We start from the raw sequence: 15,082 nt of genomic DNA, 5'->3' as shown, positions 1-15,082 counted from the left end.
AGGAGACCTAAGTGCAAAAATCCTACTGTCCCAAAATCCCTCTCTCCAGGTCCTGTTTTAGGCACTAGGTGCTTTCTTCTTTACCTCGACTCTCAGTGAAAACCTCTAAGCACTACTAATCAACAGAATTTCAAACAGAGTTAAGAAAACTGTTAAAGGACGATTATTTAATGTAAGGAACTCTAGATACCGATTGCACCCAAAAGCAGGCTCATTTTTGTCTGTTTCTTTTCCAATGTCACCTGCCTCAAGTGACTTTATGCTTAGAACAAAAAAGCATGCAGGAATCCCACTGGGGCAGTTGTAATAGTCTGGACTGAGCTACTGCTTCATGTTGACAAAAGCAAATCCTATGGGGAAAGCAGTGAGGCAGAAGCAGCAGGCTAGAAAGATATATCAACATGCTTCAGCTCCTGGAACTCTTGAAAAAAGCACTGTATTAGGTCAGAACAAAGGTCAGGTTTGGTTTTATTCTTTCTGACAAGACACTGGTGGCAAATATGAAACAGTAAAGTGGGTAAGGATAAAACATTCCTGGACTGTTAATATCTCTGTGTATCTTACAGTTAGAGAATAATTTAGGATACTTCTGAGTGGAGACTGTATTTAAACTAACATTTTTAAATATCATGTTCTACATAGAAATCTAATCCTTTTGACCCTGTGACCCTGAAAAATGTCTCATAGCAGTGACTTCCACTACTACGTTACACACTGTGTAATGAAAGTTTGAAACTTGCTACCTGGTCACTTCACTGAAATCTTAATTCTTTTAAGCTATCAAACATTCCCAAATCAAAGTCATGGACAATCTCAAACTAATCCTCTGTCACAGTTGAGTTTTCTATCTTTTGCAAAAACGGCCATAAAAGACAATGAAGCCCCATTTTAGGTAGTGGCACAATATTTTTGTTTGTGTTGCCTTTTTTTTAACCTGCCATTAAGCTCTAACCTAGCATTTGCAGAGAAACTGTGCTGGCAGCAACATTTCCTTCCTTAGCAGAGTTCAGAACTCTCCTGTCTTCATTAATACACACACAATGTACAGCGATGTGAATTTATTAACACTAAATTACAACTGGCACTTCAGCACTCTGCTACTCAGTACCAAGAGATCTTTCCAAAATTCAGTAAAGGAAGCTTCAGATTTAAAATGCAGTACTTGCAGCAGTAAGTCACCGAGTCAGGAATCCAAAGAACGTTTTTAAGCGAGTCTAAGACCTTCCTATATATAAAGCCCAACATATGTATCCCTTTTCTGTGGCTTGAGTAGTTTGTACAGAAAAATCTTTTACTTTGGTCTTGTTTCTGAATTCTTGTGAGAGTAGGAACAGACGACCTCAGAACAAGCTTCTGGGTGTGATTGCTCTGTATTAGTTTAGAGGGTGTGTCTGCTTTGCACCCAGTTATATATTTGAATGCAGATTGGTATTAATTAAGAATACCTAACGCTATATTTAGATATACGTTTTTTGTATTTGGAAGAAAACCAAGTCCTGATGAGCAACAAGAAGAACTGAAAATATAAGGAGAAGCCAGCTGATCTCTTCTCCCAAGTGTGCAGGTGTGAATGTGTTTTATATTGTGACTCCTAAAAATGCAAAGTTTGGCTATGCAAAGTGGCCAATAGAAAAATGTTACCACCATCACCAGGTATCTGTGGTTTGGCAGTGATCACTGCTGCAGGAATTTGCACTGTCCTCCTCTCCCATAGGAGAGCATGACTAGAACCCTACAGAGATTTAAGGATAGAGACTCTTTAAAAGATCTGAACAGTTACAGTTGCAAAACAGGTGCCAACACACTTTGCTTAGAGATCATGACAGTTCAAAGTATAAACTGATTTTTAAGCATGTAGGAAACTTTGTGCCTTTTGCATTTTGCTGGCATGTTCAGATGCCTAAGATAAACAGGACTGTGATCCACATCAGATACAAGCATATTTAAAACTCCAAGCATAACCATCAGTCAGGAGAAACCAGTGCAGCATAAGCCCTTATCACAGCAAGAGAATTTCAGTATCAAATTAGAGCACATCAAAGCACACACACATTACCATTTTTAAAACATAGGGCCATTCTCATTTTTAATTCAACACCAACAGAACTCACTTTTAAAAAAATACTAAGCATGTTTCAAGACTGGATTAATCACCACATCACTTTTAACCTGCACCTCTTATGAAGCCTAGATTGCAGACAGGCTACATATTAGTCTGAATTGTACGGAAAATTATTAGAACTGTGTATAAGACAGAAGATCAACTTCTTAATATCCTTCTGAAAAATAAACAGATTAATCTGAAATGACTTCACAGACCAAGCTGATATGACAGTAATTTATTATATTACTGCATGAAGATTTAAAAGACTAGTACAAAGCTTAAGGCTGAAATTCAACCCTACGCAGAGGAACTAGTACAAGATTCATACACTACTAAAGTACTTCTAAAGCATTGCCTCTGAACAGGCAATAAACAGGCCAACACATAAAGCATCAGTGCTGTTAACGGGATCCTAAGAGGAAATCCTCATGCAAGGATTTCTTGGGAAATTCTCTTACAAAAGGCTTCACTTCCAGGATTTGGGTCTACATACTGACTGCAAGAAGCATCCTCCACCCAGATAGTTTTCTGGATCTAAGTGTAGAAACGCATTGCTTTCTCATCAAGCTGCCTTGAAAGGTGAAGTTTTGAAAGAAAGATATCAAAAGATGGGAGGTTCAAGGGGCAGGGTAGAACTACAACATGATTTTCAGTGTCTTCAACACCAAGACAAATGTGTATTACAGACAACTTTGTAGCACTTTACAAAATGTACACTATATATATTATATATGTATATAAACCAGTATTATTTCAATCACTAAGTTCTTCCTCATCACTGAAATAAGCACTTTTCTTAATCCGTGGACGTTTTGAATCATCTGAAATTGAAGATTCCCCTGCAGTCTGTGTCCATCTTTGTTGTTCTTCCTCAATTTTGGCTTGCTACAATGAAAGGAGAAGTAGTATTGGCTAGGATTAAGAAAAATGAAGGTGCGTTCTAAATAATAATAGTGGTTATTATTAATAAGTATTTGATTTACTTAATGTTAAAGAATCCAAAGTGTTTATCTCCATTTCTGGATAAACTGTACAATGAACATGCTAGAAACCATATAAAAGTAGTTCTCTCATGCAAACAGGAAGTCTTCTGCACCAGTGCAGGCCACATGGAGTACCCTCTGTTTTCAAAGGGAGAAACTGCACACAACAAACTTAGAGAACTATAGAGCAGCTGAGATGTGAAGCAAAGAATGCACTGAGTTTTAAGTTGACATTATCGAATCAGCTTTGTTCCACTAATAACTCTTCTGTCACTTTTTGCAGTCATTCATTCAGGGAATTGATGTCTTCAGGGATCTCAAGTTTATTCAACTAAAGGTTTAAATAGATGCTTCTATTTTTAGTGGGAAATATGCTATCCCAGTTAAACTTGTTGGATGGCAAGAAGAATGTGAATGTTTCCTCCTTGTTTACATTTATAGGTTTTTCTTCCAATTGGGGGGCTTTCATGGAGCGGGGTCAGAGTAATTTTGCATCTTTGCATCATATTTTTGGACTACATGATGTAAAAGTCATATTCAGGGCAAAGTTATCTTTAAAAACTCCTGATTTTTTTTTTTCTTTGGGGGGACAGGGGCACACAGAACAGCTGAGGACTAAGAAGACAAGGTATTTGAACATCAGGTCAGGCTTGCTCTGTGTAGTGAAGCAAAAGTCTGTAAAGAAGTATTAAAGAAGACAGTAATACAGCTGTCAAGACTATCTATCTACACAATAAAAAATGCATTCACTATGTTTTGAGGAAAAAAAAGTCTATTAGAGATTGTGATGGCCTATATTAAGCAAAGGAAGTGTTCCAGAAATAGATGTGTTCAAGAACATTCTAGTAGCTGAGGGCAGAGGCTGTACCTGGTCATTTAACACAACTGTTTTTCTGGCTGCTCAGTTAAGAGAGAAAGAGGGACTCATGGACCAAAACCTAATAAAGCATCACAGCAGAGATGACAGGAAACTAAGCAGCAAAGGAGTCTGAAGCAAAGAACAAACTGCAGTGCACACACACAGTAAGAGTGAAACAGTAAAAAGCCAAACCAAACCAAAAAACCACCAAAGAAAACCAGCCCTGACAAACCAAACCAAACCAGAAAACCCAAATGAACATGCCTGCAAAATGAAGAAACCAACTAGCCAGCAACTACTGTCAGGCAGCAGCACCCTGAGTGCCACAGAGCAGACAGACCTACAGGTATATCTCAGAGCTTTTTAAGAGCAGCTAGAAAAGAAGTAGAGATGTATTTAAATAATAAAAGATAAGAAATATGCAATGCTTAAATTTTGTACCTGAAAGGCTATGGCTTGGCTGAGACTATCCAGAGCAGGGTCTTCTCCTTCCTCTTCACTTTCTTCTTCCTCCTCGCTTCATTGTACAGAAAGAAAAAGATATAGATCTTTATTTAAAGTGTCCAGTATGAGAAAGCTCCCTAAAATAAGTTGTAACATATTAAAAAAATATACATACATTTCTTCTGGCTCAACTATTTTCTTTCTCTTCTTCTTTTCTTTTTTTTTTGGTGGCTCCCGCTCTCCTAGCATATTTTTAGGACAAGCATAACTTAAATGTCCTGCTTCCTTGGAGAAAAAGAAATACTGCTTAACAGAAACTGTTATAAACAACTATATGTTGAAACATATCATGAGGCAAGTTAATATAAGATGGTTCATAGGGGAAAAAAATGGAAGCAATTAGTAAGATAAATGGAATGCTGAATTAGCACACAGAAGACAAACTCTTCTCTATAAGCTTGCCATGGAAACGAAGAGATTGGTGGTGATATGCATGTTTAACTGCAAACTGAGAACAAGCAATAAGCGAAGTAGGTTTTCTTGGGCTGCTGGAATAGCTGAATACACTACAGCATGGTTTACGTTCAAAGCAAAATATAAACCTCAGCATTAACAGTTTAAAAAACAGGAGCAAGTCAACATTTTTGCTCTAAAAAGTGTTAGGGATATAAACCAAGTCTGTATTTGACATGAAATATCATCCAAATCTCTACGTTATGTTCAGGAAAAGCAAGGAATCGCTTAAAACATAAAACACATTTCTGTTTAAAAACAGTTGTTTCCCATAAAAATTTTGCTGCCAACTATACAGTTGTTATACATACCTGCAAAAGCAGGTATTTTGAGGCAAAGATTATGAGGTTTTCCTTCTTAAACAGCATTATACTGATACTCAGATCTGTCTGCTCCTCAGCATGTTAAGCAGTGATTATACGTATGTATTTTCCTCCATCTCCAAAATCACAAATAAAAGAAAAAGAGGTACTATCATTCTTGAAAACAAAACCTTATCATCATCATGAGCAGGTTTAGCAACATCCAAAGCAAAGAAACAAGCTAAGAGCCAAAAGATGGAATATATTAGTTCATTTTGTTTTACTCACCCCACATTCGTAACACTTTGACTTATCAAAGTAGTTACGCCTGCGAATGAACTCTGCTGCTCGTCCATTATCAATGGCAATACTTGCTTTTATTACTCTTCCAAACAACTACAGCAAATTGGGGGAAAAAAAAAAAGAAAGTTAAATACTTTGGGACTGTAAAGCCAACCCTCCTGCCATAACAACTTTCCTCAATTTACCTGTTTGTTATTAAGTGCCCGAGAACAGTTCTGTGCAGATTCTTTATCCAGAAACAAAATAAAGGCGACTCCTTTGCTCTTCCTGGTGTCTTTGTCTTTCATAATTGTAACTCTGAAAACGTATAACCACATTATTAATATACTAATATTACTTGAGAGGCATTTTTTCTTTAGAGATCTCAGTGGGATCTTAGCTTTGTGATAACAGCAAAAAAATAAAGATATATTTAACAACAGAGAGGCTCACAAAACAGATATTCCGAGGAAAAGCTAACCTGGCCATGTGCTTACAGGTAGAGTGGATATGATCTAAAAACAAGTATGTGGGGTCTTCCTGGGTCCAGTGTTATTCTCTATTCTCTTGGATGACTTGAAGAACAGAAAAGATACTCTTTAGACTTGTAGACAAAGCAACTGGAGAGAACTACACATACTGGAGGTGAAATTGAAATTCAGGAGTACTCTTGACAATTGCTGTCTATCATTGTGGGGAGACACCTTGTACTGAACCCCATTCAAACTGAGAAATCTATGTTTGTGTAGGAGTAACCAGCTAAGCACATTCATGACAGGAAACTAAGTACATGCAGCATTGTTCTGCAAGTATCTACCTACAGCTGGAATGCAAACAGGTCACGGATGCATGTGTCATTACACGTGACATGCAAAGTTAAGTCTTCAGCCCAACTTTGGAATCAACAGCTCCAGTGGCCCACTGAGAAATTCAAGAAAGATTTAGACCCAGTAAAAACAATGGACAAAGAAAAAGACAGACAAGAGGTGAAGGGGGGGAACTCACACACAACCTCAATTATTTCAAACTTAGCCCTAAAAAAACCACAACAGGATGCCAGTCTGCGTGTATATAAAAATAAAAGCACATGTTAAAAAGTAGTGAATAAACTCCTCCCTGTGTCCATCACAGGTAGAACAAGGTTCAGACATAAGGCAAGACAAAACTGTAATAAGAAATAGGACATTTAAAAAAACCCCAAAACACAACGAACACTTCAATACAGAAGGCCTAACAGAGAACCTGTTTAAGTAACAGATGACCTACAAAGTAAAAAGTCTGCAATATAAAAGTTCAGTAAAGGAAGATCAATTTTCCCCCAAATACAAGCACAGAAAGAGCTTAGAACAGATTTTCTACAAAAGCCTCTTGGCCAAGGATGTGTCCAACTGAATGCACTGAGCTGAAGCTGTCAATAAAACAGACTTTAGAACAATCCTATTAATTCTTTCCCCAAGTTAGTTTTGCAAGAGTTCCAATGAAATCCTGACATGTCTGCCAGGCTTCTAATTGGGATATTCAACATACCAGTTAATAACACCAGCAGAGAAAGAAACAAGCATGACAAATCTTTAAAACGTCAGCAACTTCCTGGAGCCTTAGAAAGTCTGATATGTCACGAAACAAACTGAGCTGCAATCACAAGTCAGGACATATTGGGGTGAGAAATGCAGCATGGAATAAAGTCGGCACGATTTTGCCAAGTCAAGACACACTTAAAAAAAGTCTATTAAAGCTTATTTAGTTAAGTTAAAGCTGACCTAGATGACACTGCAAAGCTTTTTGCAAAGCGTTTTAAAGTTCGTGAACGAAGACTCAATAGAAATCAAACTAATATTTCAGAAGACTTTTGTTGGGAACTATTATACCTAACTACAAACAGGAAAACTGGTTCTTTTTACCCTCAGTTTCACAACAAAACAGGAATACCAGTAGAATCCCACAGTATCTGCACTGTTTACAGTCAGGTCAGTTTGCAAAGGGGCAAACAGGAAACACATTTTGCTAGATTAAAAAACCCCAACATGGTAGTATTTTACACATAGTGTCCTACGACTCTGCATTTGGCTTAATTTCTGGCAGTAACTATACAAAAAGTCAGGAAAAATTAGGTATCAGTAAGTTAATTTTTTTGCAAAACTATAGAAGGGGAAAACAGTAAGTGCACAGACAGAATTTCAAATTCTAAACTGACTGCTTTCACACAGGATGCAGAACAGGATTTCTTCTGCACAGGCATCTCAAAACACCATTTCTGTTGTCTGTGACAGTCAAACCAATAAGCACCAATAAACCACTAGAAACTATTAATAATGGGGGGAAAAAAGAACACTGTTATGACACCTTTAAAATAAGCAATGCATCGTTCAGCTGATACTACACATAATTATCATCCTCCTATCAAACAAGTTCAAAAGCCAAGCCAAACAGAAGACCCTCACCCCCAGAGAGAGTATAGGTACATTACCAAATGATAGGGAGGTCAGAAGTGACAGATGTATGGAGAACAGGCCCTTCAGTGGATACTGAACACCAGTATTACTATAACCTTCGCTCAGGATTCTTCTAAATTGGTAGTTCAGCAATCAACTAAATGAGGTCATACACCTCAGCCTGGAAACAACAGACTGCACCTGCCCAGATGTATGGGTGGCTGCATGTCTGCCAGAGCCCAGCACAGGGGTTCTCCTCTTGGTCAATTGAAAAAATGCTTTTCTAAAGCTGTAGTCTGGCTTTTCCTGCTTCTTGTCACCTGAAACATACTCCCAAGACCTCAAAACCTGAGAGCTTAGCTTTGTATGTCACAGATGATTACAGTGGCTGCCAGAAGTTAGGGTGCATATTTGCTGGCGTAGGGTTGGAAACTGAAGTCTTCTATCTTGTTATTCTGACCAGTTAAAAACAGAAACAAAACAGCGAGTTCCTTACCATGGCATTTATTTCTGTCATGTGATCACAGAGATGGGTTCTCACAAGTACTGCTCATGAAAACCCCACATATTAAAATCCATTACGATGCAGCCTTATGTCTAACCTTAAATGTAATAGTAAGCAGTCACAATTACAAGACCCTCTAGAACCACAAGAGAGAGGAATTGTACACTGCAGTTGTGGGAGCTGTTTGTGGAAATTGTGACATCTAGTTTACATGAGCAGCCTTGCACTTTTAGACTTCTCCACTTGTACCCCAGGTGGTGTTAGGGGAAAGGAAACAATGTTTACTAGAAGAATATTGTTTCAATTATTTCAGAGAAAAGACCATTGGCATATAACAACATTCTACTCACTTTAAAGAAGTGGCTTGCAAAACCTGTCCCCAACACAAATATTCTTACATTGTGCATAGAACTACAAGGACTTCCAGTAGTTAATTAAATTTGTATTTCATTAAAAATGAACAGTACTTCCATAGTTCCACATTCATAGTTGAATTATGAAAAGCACAAGACTTGTAAGTGAAGCAAAGATATTAAATATTGAAAAAATGAAAGCTACAAAAATAGCAGGTCATATCAGGTCACTTACTTGACAACTTTCCCATATTTTGAAAATATCTGAAATATAAAATAAAATAAAAAGATTTAACAACAGTCAGTTGCATTTCATTAATAATAATTTTATCATGACAAACTTTTTAAAGTAAGACATCTATCAGTGTTGTATTTACACTCAAAATCACTGTCAACAAGTTTAATCTGCTCAATGCAGCTCTTAAAAACTTACCCTATATAGATCGTTGTTTGTCAGAGCAAAGGGTAAATTGGACACATACACGGTGCTTTTGCTTGGTGCCAACCCACCACTCATTTTTCTGATCAAAGGGGATAGAGAGAAGAGTTAAATTGTATTCAACAGAGCAATCAACTATACAACAGTTGCAAGAGTTTTTAAAAGTTGTTATTCAAACCTAGGGAAGCTGTGCTACAAATCTAGCCAAGATGCATGATAGAGTTGCAGGAGAGCAGAGTTTTCATTTCCCTTTTGTCACTTTACATGAAATTAGTGTATGCCTTTATGTGCTACAGAAGCCTCTTCCTTTCCCCTCCCTTGGATCCAAAATGCATGTTTCTGTATGTGAGCCAATTTGTAAGCCATGAAAAACCAGACAAGTTAGCGTTCTTTAAATAAGCCTCCACTGATCTGTGCAGCTAAGAAAAGTTTAGGCTCAGGAAGCAGCAAGCAATCTCCATTCTATTAAACATTCTGGCCAATATGTGAAATCAGTGACCTTTATTCAAGTAGCTGCATGTTCTGCCTCTTTATACAAGTTTGAGTTTGTTAGAAATGCCAATGGTCCTAAGAAAGGACTCACCGCAGACGCACTACTGAAGCAGCCATTTATTATACATTCTTGCTAGAGCAGGTTTCCTAGCAAAGGAGGCACACCTGTGGTCAGCTTGCAGCATTCTATACCCTATTCCCGTCCAAAATCGCTCCCTTGTTTACCTATGAATTAGGTACTTCGAAGGTTTACAGGCTCAACCGAGGCATACATAATATAACACAATACTCATTGCATGTCTGGCAGGTTCCTGCTTCCCCTTTGTGGAGAAAAGAATATTCATGAATTTACTGAGAAAAAGGCAGTATCTCTCTAAGTTACTATTGTTCATCTTATATGGCCTTTAATTAACATATCTTGATTGATAGTTGTCTTTTATCTTCCTTTACCATAAGACTTAGCTTGAGGCTTCAGTTTTCAGTAAGACCACTTAAATCTTTGGAAAATGATTCTTGATGAGGCAGCTTAAGTCTTTTATTCCTCAAGTCAGTATAGAAAAATATTATGCTTATTTTACAGTTTGCAAAAGCCACATTCCTCAGCGCTTTCTACAAATTCAACTGCATTCAACTTAGTTAAGGTGGGGGGAAAAAAAGCTTCCCTAAAGCAGAGTCCTAATTGAGGGGGGTGGCTGGGGGGGGGAAGGGCGGGGGAAAAGGGAGTTGGTATGGAAAGATGCTGCATTGGCTTTAAAGTCTCTCAGCTGCTAAAGCAGCAAGCATTTACTGAGTTTATTGCTCAGGCTCCTGCACTGCTCTGGACCTGCAAGAATCCACCAGAGCTGATCACAGATGGCATCTCCTCTCGAGACACTTGCCCCTCCTCCTCTTGGTTATGCAGCTCTATACTGGCAGCAATCGGTGAAATCTCAAATCCCTTTTAAACTCTGGAAACTAAGTAGCCAAGATATGGCTAGAAACAATGAATCAGTTCAAAACCCGTGTCCTAATTGCACATACATCGTCAATAGTAGGCAGCAAGTAACTGAACTAACTTGAAAAAGAATAGCCTGGGGCCTTCCTCACGTTCGGACATTTCCCAAAATTTTAAGTGGTGCTAAAGTCTGTGCAAAACATGTATCCCCCTCCAATCCGTTCTGCAGCCGTGGCTTGGTCCAAGAGATAAGCCAGGAAATTTTAAGATCAGAATAAAGCACAGCCCTTAGGAGAGACAAAAACATTCCCTACATAGTTGGGATATTACCTACTTATCCAGTTTCCTGAAGCCTTATTCCTGTTTCTTGGCACCTCTAGCTGGTTCCTGAGGGATCAAGCCAGTTCTTCAGCAAGACCAAATAATTCTTTAAAATGCAGACAATAGCTGCTGAAGGGATAAAAGAAATTGAAGTACTAACAAAATCAACATCTGTCGTAGGACAGTTTCTTAGGGGACTTTTGGCTAGTGAGTTCAAGCAGACTGCTCGGCCAAGGGCCAAAAAAAGTACCTAATATCATACTCTGATCTGGCTGTGGTTATTTTCTGGCATTTCATGATTTCAGTCATCTGAAGACCTGATATTCCCAGTGGATGCTGATTATCCAAGTGTTTCGCTTCTCTTTCTTGATATGCTTACTGTATCACAATTAATTTGAGTGGCAGTTTCCAAGTGATTGAATGTTGAGGTTTTCTATGTTCAGTGACTGTTTTTCTTGGCATGAGCAGAAATGGCAACATAAAGGTTAAGCAAATGAAAACAGAATAAATTTGCAATAAAGGCCACACATTGCATCTGGTGTTACGCAGACTGGATTCATTATCCCAGATTCCTTGCTGCTTGGCATCAGTATCCTTGACAAGCCCAACCAGGCTGACTTGGCAACACGCCATGTGAATAGATGGCTCGAAGTGCAGTTATCCAGATGCAAGCTGGATACAAAAGGCGCTACCCTAACGCTGCCATACGCTGTGTCGCCAGTGCTAATACACCCCAACAGCGGAGGAGAAAACAGCAGAGGTGAAAACAGCAGAGGTGAACATCATGTGGCTGCAGAGAGCAATTTAACTCTGCCTACACGACAGGAGAAGCCAGAGCACCTTGTAACAGGAGACCGAACAGGCGCCCTATTAATGAACAGACACCGGCGTGACTGGAGAGCAATCAGCTTGTGTATTCCGCAGCAGCAGTGCAGACCTCCAAAGGGAAGGTGATATATCATGTGAAGATTACTGCAGGCCTAATAGCTCAGTCGATGGGACATTATTAATGACTGGGAGCTACAGAAAACTGCCATCTTCAGCTAAAGTACACCACTTTTTCCAGTAGCAACCTGAAAGAGTTGCACACTTGGAGCGCCAGCTGCCAGACAGCTGAGGTTAAGCCTTGTTTCTAGCCCCCTGGACGAATATAAATGGAACAGTCTTGCTGCTCTGACTGCCCGACCATCCTCAGCCATTTATATTGTTTAGGACCATCATGTCAGGATTTCTTACTTTTAATGCCAAGCTCACCGGACAGGCAGCAAATAAATCAAAAAGGAAGAAGAGCAAGCGGAAGGGCTATCGCCATCCTCACGTTCAGGACAGCCAAGGTCCCAATTTCCCACCTCAGGAAAGAGTATTTCCCCAGATCTGCAGGCAGACTTCCTCTTGTAAATACTAAGGGATGATTAAGATGGTTTATAAAAATAAGTTATTTAAGCCAGCAGAAACACTGACAGATTTGCACAATGACGGTATTTGAGTCATTCCTCTATCTGCTTAAAAGCCTGGTTGTCCTTACTAAATCTTCTGCAGAACATTAAAAAAATAATGTTTTACCAAAGACAATAACTCAAAAACCTCGAGCATCCTAAAATGCTGCTTTCTGGTTATCAGCTGTAAATACAGTGGTATAAAGGCAATTTCAGATTCAGCTATTGGCACAAGTCTTCCTACTCCCACAAAGCTTAACAAAACATCACATGCCAATTTTATCTCTGGTATAACCAATACATTAATTTGTGCATTGAGGTTTTTTTTTAAACCACCATCACGCTCCTGTGGGGATACCAAGTATCAACACCATATCACCAAATAAACAACAGCTTCCCCCCTCCCCCCTTTCATTTATGGATGCCAATGTTGCCACACCAGCTTCACATTTATTGCTCTGATATCTTCTAGTTGGGTAGTGGAGAGTAAAATCCCACACAATTCCAGCTTTAAATGAGCTCTGTAAATGAGACACAGCTCATCTTGGAGGCTCAACTTTACAAGACCCATAGTGCTTTTACTTCACAAACTTTCTAACTTTGTAGAAATGTCCAATAGAAGTTTATCATATTCTTTCTCCTGGATTACCAGTCTCTCTGCTCTTTAGGTTTTCACTTCAAAGGCTGACCAAAAAAAAAACAACCAAAAAACCACCCAGTCTTACCCCCAAAAAATCCACCATTTGAGCTTTCTACTTGCTGCAGGGGACTCACTGGAAAGTCACGCACAACTGGCTTCCATATCCTGGTAGATCTCCCTAACAAATCAAAACTTTTCTGCTTTATAAGGAATGCTTTTATGGGGCTTTTGTGATCTTCATGGTTACTTAACTTCAAAATATCAGCTGGAAGCCAGTACATTACCTCCATGGGGCTGAACACAAGTCCCATTAATGTAACAGCCTCTCTATGATATTAATGCATTCTACATTTCTTCATTTCTCGTTTTCACACACTAACTTTCAGGATGGGGGTTGTCTTTTTCTGTCTTTTCCAACAACTCAAACTAAAAGAAGCCTTTATTCAACAAGAGCCACCTGTCAGTAATGATTAAGTCTCCTGCAAAACACACTGGGTACATGATTATGTTTTGCTTGAATCCAATATGCTTAATGCAGCATCTGTCAGTCACGTTGAAAGCATCACAACAGAAGACAATGACTAATGTCAATAACTGGCTGTTCTACTCCATCTCAGAACACATAAGGACAAATGAAAATAGTTCAGCTGAGTTTGAAGCATCACGTGGAGGCTGAATTTATTGATATATTCATGACTTAATATATTTAACTTAATATATTTATTTCAACTTAAACAAAAACTTCTTTGCTTGTTTGTTTTCAAGTGCACAGCAGCAAGGTCAGATCTGTGACTTAATCAATCAGACATGTATAGAATTTGTGGGCAAGTTACACAAGGTATGCTCATTCAGGACAACTAATTTGAGTTCCTCTATATAGAAGTTCAACATATGGTTGAATATGGCAAAATATGGTGGTTTATTTCTGATTTAAGCACATCAACTGAGTTCAGGCCAAATCAACAAACCATTAGTAGTGGCAGGAACTTAGCTCAAGGTTAACAACGATGAGAAGTTTGTTGTAAAAGAGGAAACTGATCCCATGTTGCCCCTGGTTCCAGAGAAGGGTATTAACCACTTACTACACTTCTTTCCTACACAAGAGGCGCATAACAAACTATCAGAGCAGATTCGGCTTTATCTCCACATGGTCACTTAAAATATTACAAAGCAAACATGAAACAGGATCAGAATTAGGTACAAAAAGAAAAAGCTGAGACTATCAGAAGGAAGAGAGCAAGAGCCTCTCAGTCTGCCCAGGCCAAAGATGTCCACAAAAAGGATCCACGGTGTGTATCAAGCTGCTCGCATGTACTAATCTAACTACAAAACCTTCGGCACAGTAACACTGGGCAAACAATCTGCCAGCAGAAGCTACCTTAAAATCTGTAACATTTGTTTTCCAAACGCATTTCTGGCGTAGCTACCAGCGGTGTGGTTCGGTTCAGTCACACCCGGACTCACCCAGAACTTCACCCAGGAGGGGCAGAGCCAGGTAACTGCCGAAGGGACGCCCCTTCCTCCTAAAAGACACCCAGCTGGGACGAGCGGTTCCATGCCAGAGCTCAGTACGCGCAGACCAGCGTTAGAACCACGGGATCCCACCCGCCGCATCAAAGCCTTTAGCGGGAGGCAGCAGCACCCTGCCGCCCCGTCACCACGGCGCGGCCCCGACCAGCTGCTGCCCGGTACGAGCCGCGGCTTCCCCGCCTACGACCACAAGCGGCTGGTCACCCCTTCCCGGCTGTAAACAAGCGCTCCGGCCGGCACCGAGCCACGGGGCAGCGGGTGTGTGCGGGGGGCCGGGCCCTACCCGCGCCTGCTGCCCTCAAGGGGAGGCGGTGCCCGGCCCCGCAGCGCCTTTCCCAGCCGCCCCGGCCTACCTGCCGCGGCTGGGTTCAGCCCGCGCGGACACCCATGGCGCGACGCCACACCGGACAACACCCAGGCCCCAGCGCGCCGGGCCAGGACACACCCCTCCGGCACCGCCGCCGCTCCAGCCACCCTCCCGGCGCGGCGGCGCTCTTCCGCTGACGCGCTGCG

At 40.1% G+C, this 15,082-nt stretch overlaps 1 protein-coding gene across 1 annotated transcript; it reads right to left on the bottom strand.

Moving 5' to 3' along the window:
* Positions 1-1,877: 1,877 nt before the first annotated feature.
* Positions 1,878-15,055, bottom strand: ZCRB1 (zinc finger CCHC-type and RNA binding motif containing 1). Its single transcript, XM_084279349.1, has 8 exons — positions 14,923-15,055; positions 9,211-9,298; positions 9,013-9,041; positions 5,694-5,805; positions 5,494-5,601; positions 4,566-4,675; positions 4,388-4,463; positions 1,878-2,989 (listed from the first exon to the last, which is right to left on the bottom strand). Exons 2-8 carry the CDS (start codon positions 9,292-9,294, stop codon positions 2,858-2,860), a joined length of 651 nt encoding a protein of 216 aa, XP_084135475.1. The 5' UTR covers positions 9,295-9,298; positions 14,923-15,055; the 3' UTR covers positions 1,878-2,857.
* Between the last annotated feature and the right edge of the window lie 27 nt (positions 15,056-15,082).

The sequence above is a fragment of the Gallinula chloropus genome, assembly GCF_964237585.1.
Source record: "Gallinula chloropus genome assembly, chromosome: 1".
Taxonomy (NCBI): Eukaryota; Metazoa; Chordata; class Aves; order Gruiformes; family Rallidae; genus Gallinula; species Gallinula chloropus.
This window is presented reverse-complemented; position numbering and strand designations above follow the sequence as displayed.